Source organism: Pararge aegeria, chromosome 1 (genome assembly GCF_905163445.1).
Source record: "Pararge aegeria chromosome 1, ilParAegt1.1, whole genome shotgun sequence".
Classification (NCBI taxonomy): Eukaryota; Metazoa; Arthropoda; class Insecta; order Lepidoptera; family Nymphalidae; genus Pararge; species Pararge aegeria.
In genome coordinates, this window is record NC_053180.1 from 1,251,522 (window position 1) to 1,269,368 (window position 17,847).

The window sequence follows — 17,847 nt, forward strand, 5'->3', positions numbered from 1 at the left end:
GCATTTGATTGTCCCCAATAAAAAAAATAACTTGCAGTTACTTAACCAGATTAATTTTTTAGCACAATTTTAGTACCTAGCTTATATCTTATACCGTGACAGACTTAACTTTTATTTACAAACTTACATCCTTTAATTACAAAGGTTTTTAAATAAGTAAGAAGTTACTTAGAAATTAAATTGCTAAAGTAAATAAAAAATCCAAACATCCTGGCATAATATTACATTACATTCAGTCTGATTATTTCCTACAGCTGGGTATTTCGAGTGGACCTAGACATTATAACGACACTTGCAACGTCTAATCTATCTCTTAACTAAAGCGTCGATGATATAATATTTCTATTAAAGTCGTAGCATTGGTATGAGAAGACTGAGAAGAAGGTCCCTACGGACATTTTTAACAATCAATTAAATGAAACTATACCTACCTAAAAAGCCAGAATAATTGGGCATGGAATCTTAAACAGAAAATATTGATTATTTCACAAATGTATAAATTAGTAATATATACCATTATAGTTGTTCTCTGTGGCTGGTTCCCGAAGTTGCTATGGTACATATTCTGTGGTATTGACCAAATCTCGCGTGTACAGCCTACGCCGTAAATCATAGCTTGCAAGTGTTGCTGCGAGAACACTATTTAGTTATCGATAAAATTTAATGGTAACATCCGCACTTACACAAAATATGCAATTTGAGAAATGAAGAGCAAGTGTAAGAGCTCTGATGGGACATTTGTCACCGCTGGTTCTGTTTGCAGAAAATGATTTTGCTCTTCATATTCATTAAAATTATAATTTGTTTACAGACTTGAACCGAGGAGTTTTGACTTTGACACTAGGATGCTCGTAAGGTAAAGGTGAGACTTTTCCAAAATAATGGCCACGGATAAATCCTGAATAAATCTATAGCTGGCATCAATATAAATTAGTGGTATCCATACTAAAATTATAAAAAGGAACCATTTTTGGTTTTGTAGGCTTCCAAAGTACCAGCTGATGATAATAATTTTGTTGCCAAAAGGAAGCTATGTTATAAAGAAGTAACATAGGCCATAATTAATTTTCAAAAAAATTAGAGATACTTAAGAAAATTACAATAAAGTAACTAAAGTAGCAAAATTTTATGGATTAAAATTATGTACTAAATTAATAAAGTACTTAAGTAACAGCTTTTGTGTTCTTAAACTGCATAAGATCGCTGGTGGATATAAAAGTGGGCTACGTTTGTATCGCAGTATTAACGCTTATGGAAATTAGTAGTTTATGAATCATGTGCGGTAATATTTCATTTTACAGTCGAGGCGTTATTAGGAGCATAAGCTAGAAGCGAATGCTCCAAGAAAGTCGAGAGTGTAATAAGTTATTTACCATACGCATATCATACGACGATTTTCATCACACTTGCGTAGAAAAAATCAGGATAAACTTTTAAATACGTTCTCAAAATATAACTGACTGAGAAAATTTTCAACTGTATGAAAGTTTATAAACCTTTCATTTCATCAAATTTTTCTCGATTTTCTCTCGACTTTTGTCAAAACAGGTTATTCACTCACGATTATTTTTCCCGTTGAAGTAAGATCTACTTTCAAAATTAAACTGGACCAAAGGGGGAAAATATAAATAACAGAAAATGGCGCGATGGCTTTATTTCGCGCGCTAAGGTAAACCGATATTCAGCCAGCATCGTTTGCATACAGCCTTTATTTAAAATATAATAAAGGAAATATTTCGTATTTAAAACGTGTTTGAAATATAACTAGTTAAGAATTGTGAATAATTTGATAATTTTAAACGTTCATTTATTATAATTGAGAAGGTAAAAATATCTGTACATTTATGGAAATGTCTTCTATTTTTAACTGCATAAAACCTCTTTTTTGGTTAAAAAAATAATCTGTATTACCCGGCTAAATTAAAAGTGGTCCTTCCACTGGTATAGGAAGATGGACCACTTTTAAAAGTTATACGTACATGTTACTTGCATCATAAATAAAGGGTCACCATAAATAAAGCACAACGGTAATTTTCAAATAAAACACGCGTGTCTAATATCTTGGATTATAAGCCTTATATCGATGTTATAAATTCCACATTACGAGCAAGTGTTGTGAAAAAATAGTGTTATCATCAAGAGTATTTATATAGCAGTAGCGAGTTTTTAAACATTAAAGACTACACCTAAACAAAATAGTTATTTTTACAACAACACTTAATTTAAATAGTTCTTTTTAAAAATTACGCCCGATTTTTTTAACAAACTGCACAAAATTGTAGGACTACAACTTAATCGAATGCTTTTACAGAAAGTGTATTTTGATATCTTTATTTGTGTCAACTATGAGTACGATGTTATCTCTTAATTTAACATCTCAAAATAAACACCGCAGTTTGCAGCTAGCTCGGACGTGGTTTGCAATAGATCTACTTGAACAATAGCCTTCAAGGCTTCATTACCAACTTTGGTAGCCAGTTTTCCAGTTTTTGGTAGGGGCTTGTTCTAAATCTCCAGATAATTTCCAGAACCAAGAATGCACTGTACTCTTCTTTAGGCCAGCACCGCAAAAGACATCAATAAACCTTCGAAGAACTAAAAATAATTGACACACCTGGAGATTGTGCTGTCCAGTTCTTTAGAAAACTTTGTGTAAAGAGTGGTTCTAATTTTATCAGTAAAAGTTCAGTTAAGAGATTTATGTGCGTGAATTGGCACCATTGTACTCTATTAACTATGAGCGCTACTAGCAGCTAACATTTCCGCGACGTTTCACTCAGTAGATATACATTTTTGTTAACCTACAACAATTTTTAACGTTATGTTAAGTTTATGTATAAAAAATCTAATTAGAAAAGTCAGTAATGTAATTTAAATGTTACAAACCATATTTCATTACACTTTACAACTATACAATTAGTAAATTCATTTAGCACAAGCACAACTATTATATACATTAAACAACTTGATACAAATTCAAAAATAAATATACTGTTATTCAACTTAACTTCATATCTAGTACATACTTTTATATAAACAAATATGTTAAAATATATCTAATGTAACACAGCATATACATTATACATGCACATAATTATTAAACATTTGGGATATTAAACCTAAGGGGACTTGTACTGTATAATTTGTAATGCTAGAGATACTTTTATAATACAGGCTATTTAATTTGATTTGATTACATTTATACAAGTTGAACAATAACAAAATTTTAAAATGATGTCGCAATGCGACAAAAGTTGTCGATATAGATTGCACATCACTAAATACAATTCGGCTCCCCCCCCCGCTTTCCCGGCGGGCGCGCCGGTACGAACGGCGACTATATTCAGTCCAGAACTCACTTCACTATTCTTCGAGCAGCCACGCAAGTACGTCGTGCGTGCGGAGCAGAGAAATTTTAAGTGTTAACCGTTAAGTAATTTATTAAGTTCACAATCACAAAATGAGGGAAATCGTACATATCCAGGCCGGTCAGTGCGGAAACCAGATCGGAGCTAAGGTAAATATAGTTTTTATATGCTTAACTGTTTTTTTTGTCCTAACGTCTGGGAATGCGCGGCCGGCATTTTGTGACGCCTCCGAGTCGCGGAGAAGTCTGTCCCTCCAAAGTGAAATAGTGTTTAGTCGACGTTTTAAGTGTAAAAATGTTCGCATTACGCAAATTAACTTCTCATTTAATTATTTCCTTTCGGAATGGGTGTGGCTGCGTTCGATTTTCGAATTTCGCGCATGCTCTATTTCCGACATAAATCTTTGAATTACAGTTGTTTGAAACAAACTACTTTATTTTCGAATTTCAATGTTTAAATAATTCGTTTTTTATATCGTAATTGCACCGGTTTTTGTTTGCTGCTACTGTAGCCGCGTTCTATTTTCTAGTTCAAGTTTCAATCCACGTGTTGTGTCGCCATTTGCCGGCCGCAATTCAGTTCTTTGTTCGAATTTTGAAATCTTTTGTGAACTTTCCAAACCAAACCAAAGTTTTGGTTCAAAATTAGATTTTAGTAAAGATGTTGAACTTTAACTGAGTCATCATTTTAAAGGTATTGTTTCTTAATGTCAGTTACATGTAGGTTTACTAATAATCTGTTAAGTGTAGGCACCTACTTATGTTATTACCTGGGCATTCTTTGTTGCTATGAAAAAAAAACCGTTAGGCCCGCACAGTTGAACCCCTCTTCAAGGTTAAGCGTCCTAGTGATAAAGGGCGACCAATCACAACGCGTTATTTGTAACGTACGAATTACAAACTAGCTAGGTAGGTGCTACAATCAACAGCTGCTATTTGTCGGCGTCGTTTTCCTTCAGGAAACAGAATTTTAATATAAAATGTCCAGCGTATTAGGTACCTAGGTAGTTAAATATTTAAAATAAATACACATCATTTTCACTCATTATTTATAAAATAATATGGATTTTAATCTACGGGCATTATTTTATCTATTTAGTTTTTCTTGTATACAGTAGAATATTACAGTCCTTTGGAGATGCTCTTGCTACATAACTATCTTAAAAAGCCCTGTGAAAATCTGTTCAGCCTATTAAGAGGTAAACGCAAGCAATATTACTCGAAAGTTCTTAACCCGCCTGTTAAAGTCATCTAGGTATAACGGCGATTAAGTATATCATTCATTACAACCCACAAACGAATATATTTTACCTATGAAATTGACAATGTTCGGTGACGTCACAAGAACAAATATGGCGGCCGAAATAGTTATAAAAGACAAGATAGCACAAAAACAATGACTCAAATCTGTAACTGGATGTTGACAGACTTTATCTATATCTTTCTTCCGTGGATCAGTTTATAATTATACCTAAACCACACACGCCGCTCCTTAGCTAAGGTCCTAAAATTTTGACAAGGAAGGTGATCCAAGGGTTCTAAAGGATGTACGCCATGCAATAAGTCCAAATAACCAATTTATTTACTGCCTCTATGGGTTTTGAGAGCCATGCATTGCGTTGAGAAAAATGGCTGCGAGAATTTTTAGTAGGTACCCTTAGTACAAAACTTGTACTCAGTCTTTGTCGAGTACCGAAACGAATATCAATTGTTATCATCCGGGCTAGGTGTAAATATACCTACTAGATACAACATAAATATGTACTTTTGGTTTTGGTGAAATTATATTTTTTACCCTAACTTGACGTTTTGGTAACAGAACAGTTTTAAAAAAAATAATAACAAAAAGATATTGTACGGAGACCTAAGTCGTGTAAACCAACAAATTCTTACTTTTGCAAATAGGTCCCATGGAGATATTAATTTGATCGCATACCCTGTGTTACGAAAGCTACCTTTTTTTTTTTGTATCTCAAAAAAATCCCTTGTCTGAAACGAGCCAGGGAAGCATAACTTCAATAACAATAGTGCAGTATATGCGACACTGAATGTAGTGATAAAAAATCTATTTTACTTTTACATCATAGTGTTACGTTCCGATTCAAACTTTTAAGAAGTCTCGAACTTTTGTGCGTTTCGATGCGTTTTCGGACAGGTGACGGGGAAACATAGAATGGTATCTCGTTGCACAGCTTTATCAACTCCGAGCATTGGATTGGCTCACAGGTGGAAATAATATACGTGTAACAACAAACGCATGTCCACCAATCTGCATTAGGCCAGCATGGTGGAAAACTGAACCCCGTGCTCTGTAGTGGGCCAGGAATGGCTTGATATGTTGACGATAACTTATAAACCGGTGTAAACTTTTATTCCAAGTTACCGCGCTTTGGCAGGTTTTATCCTCGTCAGGGGATATCATTTTAGTGTCTCTTGCCTTCATAGGCAGGTCACCACTATCAGCGCGACTGTACAGTTGACTTTGCGAAGCTACACTCTCAGCTAACTTCCGTGACGACATCAATTTTGAAACTGACTGTACGATGTCGAAAACGATTTCACGGAGGATACTAAGGGTATGGATATCGTCAACTGTGGGTTGGATTTGTGCCAACAATGAAGCACCCTCTGCGATCGTTGCCTAACTACAGATGTTTATATCAAAATGCATTTATGCCCGTTAAGTCGCTATTAAATCTTTCTTTATTCATATTTAGAAAGTATACTAATTGGACGTAGTTTACTTTAAGTTATTTAGCGTTGTTTATTTTTGGTTGGTTAGCTGTTTTAAAAAGTATTGCTTAGTTTATTCTTGTTTTTTTTTTGCTGAATGAAAGTCCTTGCCGTCTGATCCGTTTCGTCGATTTTGATCTTATATAAATATCTTTCGTATTGTGGTCGCTGGCGATGACGCTATTAATTAACATGTTTTATTTGTGGCCTACGATTTTGACCTGTGTAAACATCAATGGTGTAGCCGCTATTTTCGGGGTAAAAAAGACTGACGAGTTACCTATAACCGTAATTTTTTTTATAATAGAAGAATATCTATCTTTATCTCTTATAAATATTTGCAAAATGGTATTTAACACCAATATAACAATTATGAATAACGTCATCATTAGGTAGGTACGATTCACGGGTTCTTGCTGGCTATACGAATATAATAAACAATTACTGAATCAAATACACGATTACATGGTGACTAATTCCGACGCGCGACAGTCAGAATTTAGTTTTGACCTGTGTAAATTTCCGAGTGCCAGTTTGAGTATACTATTCATTTTAAGGACCGAGTGCTCTAAAAACCGGTTATATGAGGATTGGGAAAATTAATGTGAAGTTCTATTTTTGGATGCTTAAAGTTAACTACTTTAAACCCTAAGTTCGGAGTGAAAACTCCGATAACCCTCATTTGGTATTACTTTTAAGACAGCTATAATCCTAGCTTAGTGTGTAGGTAGTTATTTGAGTAGGCAGCTAATCAGATTTGGCTAGATCAAGTTTTAATATCCACTGTGTGGGAGGTCTTGTCTACCCTAATACTTAATACCAAAACTAGACTTAAGATTTATTGGCTTTAATGTTTCATTACTAACCATTAATATTTTAGCCACATTTCTAGAAGTAGTTCAGAGGGTTTGTTTCAATAATCCTGTTGTCTAGGCAACCGATGACTCATTAAGTCTACCTTTGAACTAGTTGTTCATCCAATTACATACAGTAAAAATAATTTAGTAGGAAGGTATTATAAATTGTTGATTGGTCAAATAAATGCTTTATTACAGCGGTGTTTCTTTTCTTTGACAGTTCTGGGAGATCATCTCCGACGAGCACGGCATCGACCCCACCGGCGCCTACCATGGCGACTCTGACTTGCAGCTGGAGCGCATCAACGTGTACTACAACGAGGCCTCCGGCGGAAAGTATGTGCCCCGCGCCATCCTGGTCGACTTGGAGCCCGGCACCATGGACTCTGTCCGCTCGGGTCCCTTCGGACAGATCTTCCGCCCCGACAACTTCGTGTTCGGGCAGTCTGGCGCCGGTAACAACTGGGCCAAGGGCCACTACACAGAGGGCGCTGAGCTCGTCGACTCGGTCTTAGACGTCGTGCGCAAAGAGGCAGAGTCCTGCGACTGTCTGCAAGGCTTCCAGCTCACACACTCGCTCGGCGGCGGCACCGGCTCCGGCATGGGCACGCTCCTCATTTCTAAAATCAGAGAAGAATACCCCGACAGAATCATGAACACATACTCCGTAGTCCCCTCGCCCAAAGTATCAGACACAGTAGTAGAACCCTACAACGCAACTCTCTCAGTACACCAGCTAGTAGAAAACACAGATGAAACTTTCTGTATCGACAACGAGGCTCTCTATGACATCTGCTTCCGCACGCTCAAACTATCCACACCTACGTACGGCGATCTCAACCACCTGGTTTCGCTCACCATGTCCGGCGTCACCACTTGCCTCAGGTTCCCTGGTCAACTGAATGCGGATCTCCGCAAATTGGCCGTCAACATGGTGCCGTTCCCACGTCTGCACTTCTTCATTACTGGCTTCGCGCCTCTCACATCCCGCGGCAGCCAGCAGTACCGCGCCCTCTCTGTGCCCGAGCTCACACAACAGATGTTCGACGCCAAGAACATGATGGCGGCTTGCGACCCCCGTCACGGCCGCTACCTCACCGTGGCCGCCATCTTCCGCGGCCGCATGTCCATGAAAGAAGTCGACGAGCAGATGCTCAACATCCAGAACAAGAACTCTTCCTACTTCGTGGAATGGATCCCCAACAACGTGAAGACTGCCGTGTGCGACATCCCACCCCGTGGCCTCAAGATGGCCGCCACCTTCATCGGTAACTCCACCGCCATCCAGGAGCTGTTCAAGCGCATCTCGGAGCAGTTCACCGCCATGTTCAGGCGCAAGGCTTTCTTGCATTGGTACACCGGCGAGGGCATGGACGAGATGGAGTTCACGGAGGCCGAGAGCAACATGAACGATCTGATCTCCGAGTACCAGCAGTACCAGGAGGCCACCGCCGACGAAGACGCTGAATTCGACGAGGAGCAGGAACAGGAAGTCGAAGACCACTAAGCGTTAAACCCTAGCGCGTCAAAGTGCATGCCATTATTGATTCCTATACTGTCATGAAGATATGCTTGCTAATTTTTAACAGAATGCACGACTAAACAAATTCCGGTCAAGAAAATGTGAAAATATTTAAATTAATACATTCCGCGTGATTCCAGCACGTTACATGAGATTACACTCAAGGACTAGTCCCAACTGTGGGCAGGCTTAAACGACTGCAAGCACACAAAGGAGTCAGTCCAAATCTTAATCAACACTCATAATGGGCACTGCCCAAATAACTTTTAGAAATCAATGTCTCTGTGCAGAGTATGCATGGAGCCAGGTGAAGCACCAATACACAAAATGCTGGAGTGCACGGGTGTAGCAGAACATCGCAAAATCGACCTGGTCTCCCCAGCCTCACTTCAAGAAGTTTATGGCAACCTAGCTGGTCTTCTTTAGGCTTCTTGAGTGAGCTTGGATGGAGTGATTCAACCCAGGGGTTCTTCACACGTTGAGTTGACTTCTGCAAGCCTCGTTGAGTGTAAGTTCTGAAATGCAAAAGGCTGATCAATATACATATTTTATGAATTATGTATTGAATTATAAGTTTGGCCATTACCAAACATTATGTCGGCTTTAATAACAGAAGTTTTATTATGATTAAAAATTGTTTCGAACTTAATTTAAGGTAAGTTTATAATAAACAGTTTTATTTATTACTTAGTGTTATTTAAAACGATCCCCAATAAAGTTTGGTTAGCGGTAGTTTAGGAAGCTTTCATATATCAAAAAAAATCGTAAGATTGTATCCACATTGGTAAGTACGGATTTTTTTATAATTGAAATTAAACAAGATGTAATTGGACCAATTAGAGAAACTATTAATTCTTGTAGAGACATTCATATTACTACAATATCATGCAGTCAATGTGGTGAACCATACTCATTACTTTGCCTTTAGTGCAACAAATCTTTAAAAGTAACTGAAGTCTATAAATTAGCTATCCTCTTCCACAACGAATATTGTGGAAAGAGATGGCACTACATTAAAGACATGCCACTCTGAGAATTGTGTATGCCACTTTTGCACTAGGTATCAATACACTACAACCCCCCCTAGCGGCAGCACGAATGAAATACACATGTTTCAATAAAAAAGGATTACAGTTCCGGGTGCAATTATTGTATAGTAGTCCCGGGTACTATCCTATCATAACAGCCAATCAGAAAACATTGCGTTTGTCGTACAACAATAAATCTTACGATGCCGATTCTTTTTAAATTGTCTTCCATTTAAAAAAGTTCGGCATAAGACAAGAACGTGAAGAATATTGCATAGGTAGGTAGGTACCTACTTTATAGACAACTTGAATTGACTAGTGTGGCCTTACCCAAAGGATTCAATCTTACATTATTGTTTTTCAAAACATTCATTCGAGTAGGTAAATCATCTTGTAATTATTGTATCCCAAAATGGTTAAAAGCTATTCAGATATATTGCTACTAAACTCATCGACACCTGACATCATATGTCTATATTTAGAAGTGCACGCACTCGACCACTCTGAAAGAGCTCTACATATCCCGTTATTAGCGTCCAGTGGCTGTATATCATCAGTGAGTGGTACGACGAGACGGCTCAAGGTAAAGTGGCGACGATAACAAAATGATGTCAGTTCGTCAAAACAGGCTTATGTCATACTTACGGGTGCCTACGGTGTGTAAACAATTTTAACACCACGGTAACAAATAACCGATTGTTAAAACGAGACTGAAAACACCCTATGAGCGTAGAAAGTTAAACAAAACTCAAAATTGAGTGAGTGAGTGAATCGGGTGAGTTCTCGCGTTGAACATACTTCTTTTTATAATGATCGTGAGGAAAAAGAAAGATGAAAAAACGATATCAAAATATTTCCACTTCAATCTTTATTTTTTACTCGTCCCTTTACGATTAGGGGAGGCAAAGATCATTGGCCATACAGCCTATTCAGTCTAATAACAATATTGTTAGTGTTTAGGTATTTAGGTAAAAAATTGTATTACCTGTATTATAATGTAAAGAAAGTTAATAAAAATATAATAATAAATGGAGAATCACTAAAAATGGAAGATTCCACAGTTTTTCTGGGCATGACCTTGGATTGTAAGCTTCAGTGGGGTACCCATATAGATACACTAGCAGGTAAACTAAGCTCGGCTGCCTACGCCGTCAGGAAAATTAGACAGATTACTGACGTAGAAACAGCAAGACTTGTTTACTTCGCGTACTTTCATAGTGTGATGTCTTACGGGATCTTATTATGGGGCAAAGCTGCTGATATTGAAACTATATTCATATTGCAGAAAAGAGCTGTACGGTCAATATATAAACTTAAATCACGTGAATCGCTCCGTGAAAAATTTAAAGAAATTGGTATACTTACGGTAGCCTCACAATACATTTATAACAATATAGTATTTGTAAGACAACATATTAGTCTTTATAAACAAAAAGTGGATATAAACAGTCGACTTACAAGAAATGGTCATAAATTAGTGACATCTGCATATCGTCTGCGAAAGGTGCAGAAGTCATTTGTGGGATTGAGTATACGCTTTTATAATATGATTCCTAAGGTAATTTTGGACCTACCAATCCATAAGTTTAAAGAATGTGTTAAAACACATTTATTACAGCGAGGTTATTATACAATTGATGAGTTTCTTAATGACAAGGTTGCTTGGAAGCACCCGGCTCCGCTTTCATCTCTCACAAGATAGAAAAATGAATGTTAAAATATAAAATGTAAATTTTTGATGTTGGAAAAGAGCAACTGCTGAGTTTCTTGCCGGCTTCTTCTCGGTAGAATCTGCCTTCCGAACCGGTGGTAGAGTCACTACACACGGACAGACTTGACGTTTCAAAAGTGCTTGTATTAGGCCTACTTGAAATAAATGAATTTTGAATTTTGAATTTTTTTTTTTTTGAATTTTGAAACTGGCCTTTGTTTCGGAGTATCTAGATGGACAGCTCTAATATTTATAAACGAATACTTTTCAATTATTTGTGCAGGAAATTAAAAAAATTCAGCGTGAACTATCCAATTGTATGCTGGGAACATTCAAATCAGTCCATCCTACCATCATTCAATTTGAACTTGAAACGCTACAATGACTAATGTCGTCGCTTAGCTAACCGCGCAAGTGAAATTAGCATAGTTTTTAGGAGATGCGATATACAGACAGCTCTGTTGTCCAAATTTAAACCAAAACCGTATAATTTACGTGTCGATAATGTAAAAATAAAGGATTTTCTGTTTTTTTTTTTTTTATTTAACTAAAAATTAGGTTTTCGATCCCTGACATTCCAATTTGAAAATTCGGGAGTGGGGTGTTAGTGCAAGGCTTCGGCTGTTACTAGTTACCACGCTAACAAAGCGATTCGACGGCCGATTGGCGCAGTGGGCAGCGACCCTGCTTTTTGAGTCCAAGGCTGTGGGTTCGATTATCACAACTGGAAAATATTTTTGTGATGAACGAGAATGTTTTTCAGTGTCTATCTGTATTTTATAAGTTTTTATGTATATGTATAAAATTATTCATCAGTCATCTTAGTACTTACCAGGTAAGATTGCAGTCAACAAAAAACAGGAAGAACCTCCAGTAAAACTAGCTGGCTAACCTTTATACTGACCTCCCTCCCACATAGTAACAAGAAGAATATAACTTGATCATAAAACCTCTTTTATGACACATGAATTGAATTAGGACTTGATTAGTTAAGGTTAGGACTTACTTCGTTTGTCTTGTGGTTTGCACGTTCCACTGCGGATCATGACGTCATGGGTAGGATTCCCGGGTAGGGCCAATAATTGATTATTTATATAATTTATCTTTTAAGAGAAATTTTGACGGCCGACTGGCGCAGTGGGCGACCCTGCTTTCGGAGTCCAAGGCCGTGGGTTCGATTCCCGTCATTAGACGTCAGTCCCGGTTCTTATCACTAATATAACAATAGTTATTCAAGCCCACCTAGCAACATTGGAGCAGCGTGGTGCATCTATGGCATAGAGCATAGACTACAAAATAAACCATCGAAAGCACGATAATACGAGTGAATCTTTTTATTGCTTTTAACTGGAACCTTGAACTTTACAAGGCAATGAGAGACTATTGATTGATATTTGAAAGTTTCAACTTAGCGCCTCACCTTACCTAGTCTCTCAGAAAAAGGGGCATGTCGAAGGAGAATTGGACATCGCAGTTATCCTAATATACTTATTACAAAACTGTCGTTTTATTTCGCTTTCTGCCATTCCGTAGGGGTGCTTTTCTGAGTCCAAAGCTGTGGGTTCGATTCCCGCAAATGTTTGGTGATGAGAATGTTTTTCCGTGTCTGGGTTTTTATCTGTATTTTATAAATATATATGTATGTCCTACTAATATTATAAATGCGAAATTTTGTATGGATGTTTGCTACTCTTTCACACAAAACTACTGAATCAATTAGACTGAATTTTGGAGATTATACCTTGGATACACACATAGCCGAGGGCAACAGCTGGTAATACCTAAAAATATTCATCAGTCATCTTAGTACCCATAACACAAGCTACGCTTACTTTGGGGCTGGATGGCGATGTGTGTTGTCATAGTATACCTATTTATGTATTTATATATTGATTTATGGTAGTAGCGACGCAAGACGCCCTCTATTGCGTAGCGTTGGTCGTGGAAGCTTGTACAAAAACCTGCACTGGTAAGGTATCCGCCATTTTGGTCTCATATGGTGTTGATCGATTCGTGAAAGTTCCGTGAGTCACTGTTTACGAAACAGTGGGTAGGTATTGCTATACATAGGTAGGTAAGTAAGTAACAAGAAGGTACACTATACAATATAGATACACCGTACATTGCAGAATACTGAGGAGTGCATACTTTACATTGCTGTTTATTTTTATTTTATTTATTTCTTCAAACTCTTTATTTGTACATACTACACAGTTAGGAAAATAAAGGACGAATAGAGAGAAAAACAGAAACTGGAGTAGAATACGAAAGGCGGCCTTATCGCTTAAAATCTCTGCCAGGCAACCTTAGGATTAGGACAACAAGAGCGAGAGCAAATAGTTGGTGTAAAATTATTATAAACCTACATTCAAATAATAAATAAACAAACTATACACAAATAAAAACAAAAAAATATATATAGATATATATATATATATATATATAGATATATATTTTTTTATGTCATCATCCGCAACCTACGAACTTCCCACTGCGGGGCAAAGGCTTCCTCTTATTGGAGAGATGGTTTTACTGCATATACTCACCACGCTGCTCCAATGCGGTTTGGTATTTTATCGACTATTACCACGAGTGATAATAACTGGGGGCGAGGGAATTCAGAAATTATAAATTCCCAAATCTTAGATCTAGAATCTTAGAATCTTAGATCTTGTCAAAGGTAGCATGTTAGGTTTATGAGTAAAGTATAAAATTACGTTATGGTCCTTAATGTACGCGGGTAAACAGCCGGGATCAACTGGTTTTTATATTTTGTTGGCACGGCTGGCATAGGCAATAGACATTGTTTTCTCCGGGGAAAAGATAAAATCATATCTCCTCCCACAGCTCTCTCAACTCTCCGAGCATTGATTGAAAAGTGTAAGTACTATATAAATAACATACGTGTAATCTGACGGGCGACTGGCGCAGCGACCTTGTTTTCTGAGTCCAAGGCTTTGGGATCGATTCCCACAGCTGGAAAAATTTCAGTGTGATGAACAAGAACGTTTTTCGTTCAAGCTTTGGCAAATTTTATCCCTTAAATAATATATATAAGGGATAAAATTGACGCGTCCACCTGCCATGATTATATATATGATATAATGTTTGTCTCTTGCCTACGCTACCCGTGCAGCCATGTACAACGGACAACATGTCGCGGTCACCAGACGTTCGCTGTCGGCGCCTCGCAGACGCGAATTTCTCTCCGCGAACAGATGGTCGTGATTGTGCATTTATTTTATTATTATTACCAATAAAAGTTACGATACTTATATTTTTTCAAAAGGTAGGTACTGTCTGTTGAAAATCATCATCATCGTCATAACCGGCACATTATGGAGCACGGAGGAGCCTCCCACAATGAGAAGGGCTTGGGCCGTAGTCCCCACGCTGGCCCAGTGCGGAATGCTGGACTCCACACGCCTTTAAGATCAAAATTGTGTTGTATTGCATTTATTTCAGACTACAAAGGTCCGATGCATGAATGAATGAATACACTTTTATTGTACGTACACCACAGAGAAAATTTACAGAGATACAAATACAACAGCACAATAAGGTAGAATGTACAATTTGGCGGCCTTATCGCTAAATAGCGATCTCGTCCAGGCAACCAAAGGCATACAAGAAAATGCTACAAGAAATTTGTAGGTGGTACAACAAACATTAGTGAAATATTAGGATTTTAAAGTAAACATAAAATATAGTACATATTAAACATAACATATTAAAGATATGTACAAAAATATAAAATATATTCCATACATATATAACAAACATATAAACATACAAATACTCTGCTATAAATACATAATTAAAAAATGTTATAATTGTGTTAGTGATTCACATTAAACTTAATATCTAGGTTAGTTAACATAAGTAATGTTACTACATACAAAAGCTAATATCCAGTGTGCTTTAAATACACTATCTTGCCTGTTTGCTAAAACCTTAAGAACTAAATTGGAGTTGCTCTCGATCCTACGTTTAAGGGACGCGATATTTTTCCTAATAATTGCGAAGAAGCCATCAACTCGGTTCTCCGCAAACATACCAGACGCACTACAGTATCGATAATAGAGAACTCTCGGGCATGCAGGTTTCCCCACGGTTGTTTTATTTTGAATGCTTAAAACGCACATAACTTGAAAAAGTTAGAGGTGTGTGCTGGGATTTGAACTCGGCACCCTAAGAGTGACACCGAAACTCTTACCACTAGGCTATCACCGCTATCTTTCTACTCCATCACTAATTTGCCATCTATCAACTTCTTTGGGGCTCGTACCGTATAGAGCAGTCGGTAGAGTCGCAACAATCAGACAAACTTGACGTTTCAAAAGTGCTTGTAAAGTTAGTCGACTGTACATAAATGAACTTTGTTTATTATTCTTATTTTTAATATATAGGTTCCTAATAAATAAAAGCCTTTTAATTCCTGCAATTCACGTTAACAAGTTGTAAATTTAAATTGAGTGTTTATTATGTATGTGTGATAAGAGATGTAAGTTTTTTAATGTCAGTTATTTTGCGTTTACATTAATTTATTAGTGTAAACGCAGTACCGGCAGATCAGAATACTCTCACCCGCAGCACGGCTATCATGGGCAGGAGGCATTTATATAAGAGACAAATTTATCTTCTCCCACAGGTTTATCAACTCTCAGAGCACAGGCGCACAAGTGGAAATAATATCCAAATAATGTATGTGTAATATAAAACGGGCAGCAGCTTTCTCTGTGCTAGTACTACCATCGTAGCGTGGTGATTAACCCTCCCTTTGGTAGAGCCTTTAGTCCAGCAGTGGACTATAAGGCTATTGATGATTGTTGTGAGAACTTCTTGGGAAAAGGCTTCCTCCAAAATTGTTTTCTTGCAAAAAAAAAAACAAAAGAGTAACGCTTCAAAGACCGCTTCCTATTTAAAAAGCTGTTATGCAATGTGCATCAACCTGTTACCACAGAATATACACATTTTACCACTGAGAGATTCAAACCAGCTTTGAAGAAATGTTCTTACAAAATTCATTTTATTTTATTAAGGAATTCTCAGTGCACAAATATATAAGTATTTGACTAGATATATAAAAGTAGCGGTCTTAGAACTAAAAAAACAAAATATTAGAATTTGTCAATTTAAAACAGAATAATTTCGATTTACAATAATTATAGAATTAGGATTAAACGTCACACTACTATTATTAATTGACAATTAATAATTAGCATATCGTGTACTTGAGGTCTTAGCATCATATTTAAATAGGTCGTCTAGGTCATAAAAAAAATTTTGAATAAGCCAATGTTTCAGATTTATTGTACTATTTATTTTGTGGTTGGAAAAATTAACGCAATGTTCGTTAATTTTTCCAACCACAAAGTATACAGATTTTACCAGTGAGAAGATTCAAACCAGCTTTGAAGAAATGGCTCTTACAAAATTCATTTTCTTCAGTCAAGTAAGTTTAGTGCACAAAAATATTGGACTAGATATATACCTAATTACCTGTACTGACATTGTCCTTAATATGCTTTTCAATTCACCTCAATATTTGGACGAAACACAAAACGATAATATCTATATATTATGTGTTTAGTACCTACCATATTATTCCAAATAAAGAATTTGAATTTCGAATTTGAATTCTTCTGTCTTACGCTACTTGGGCTTTAGATATTCAAAAAGCTTTAAGCGTTAACGAATTACGTATAACAAAACTCTTATCAGTGCGATTGTGGGGTTATCGACCTGTTATCGCATTTTTACAAAGGCCGAGGTACCTTTAAGACCCGCATGCAGTGGATATGATAGCGCATTTTTTTTTACTTCTCTATAATGCCTTCTCTTTACTGCAATTTGATTTTTAGCACGGCTGATTGGCGCAGTGGGCAGCGACCCTGCTTTCTGATTCCAAGGCCGTGGGTTCGATTCCCACAACTGGAATATGATTGTGTGATGAACATAATTTTTTTCTGTGTCTGCGTGTTTATATGTATATTATAAGTATTTATGTATATTATTCATTAACATATTCATCAGTCATCTTAATACCCATAATACCAAGTACGCTTACTTAGGCGATGTATGTAGTGTCGTAGTACATTTATTTCTTTTCACCTGGTGATCTTGCAGTTTAAGATGAACGAATGAATGAATGAATAAATGAGATGGCAGTAGGCTAACTCGTGTATGACATTTATTGTTTCAAATCCATCCCCCTATTCGTTTTTTTACGAGGCATCGTAGCAGCACATCGGTTCCCCTACTATACGATGTCTTACTTATGTTTTTAAAATTCATAAAATCATTTAAATTAAAAAACAAAAAAAAGTGCTGCGCCAAAACTGGGTGTAAATACGTTACATTATATTATTAGATTTTTATTTATTTTTCATTTATTTATTTATTTATTTGTGAATAATAACATATCTTAACCACTAATGAATGAAACGAATATCACTGTAAAAGTATTTACTAGATTGACTTTAAATATTGTATTATAAATGTAGCATTATGGATTGTGCTGAATAAATTGAAATTGAGCACGCTACATCCTTTGGCGGCACAGCCTTGTGTTATAGCCCGGCTCAAACCACCCACCAGACCAGACCAGAGACAATTGAGAAATTATA

At 36.8% G+C, this 17,847-nt stretch overlaps 1 protein-coding gene across 1 annotated transcript; it reads left to right on the plus strand.

Annotated features, from left to right (window-relative positions):
* The first annotated feature begins 3,342 nt into the window (after positions 1-3,342).
* LOC120627124 (tubulin beta-1 chain-like) lies at positions 3,343-9,146 on the plus strand. Its single transcript, XM_039894983.1, has 2 exons — positions 3,343-3,517; positions 7,178-9,146. The coding sequence occupies exons 1-2, from the start codon at positions 3,461-3,463 to the stop codon at positions 8,462-8,464; spliced, it is 1,344 nt and encodes a 447-aa protein (XP_039750917.1). The 5' UTR covers positions 3,343-3,460; the 3' UTR covers positions 8,465-9,146.
* Positions 9,147-17,847: the final 8,701 nt, after the last annotated feature.

Excerpts from the sequence above, each read along its gene's own strand:
- LOC120627124 (XM_039894983.1), top strand. The coding sequence starts at position 3,461 with ATGAGGGAAATCGTACATATCCAGGCCGGTCAGTGCGGAAACCAGATC. Across the intron at positions 3,518-7,177 it reads GAAACCAGATCGGAGCTAAG|TTCTGGGAGATCATCTCCGA; the intron begins GTAAATATAGTT and ends TTTCTTTGACAG.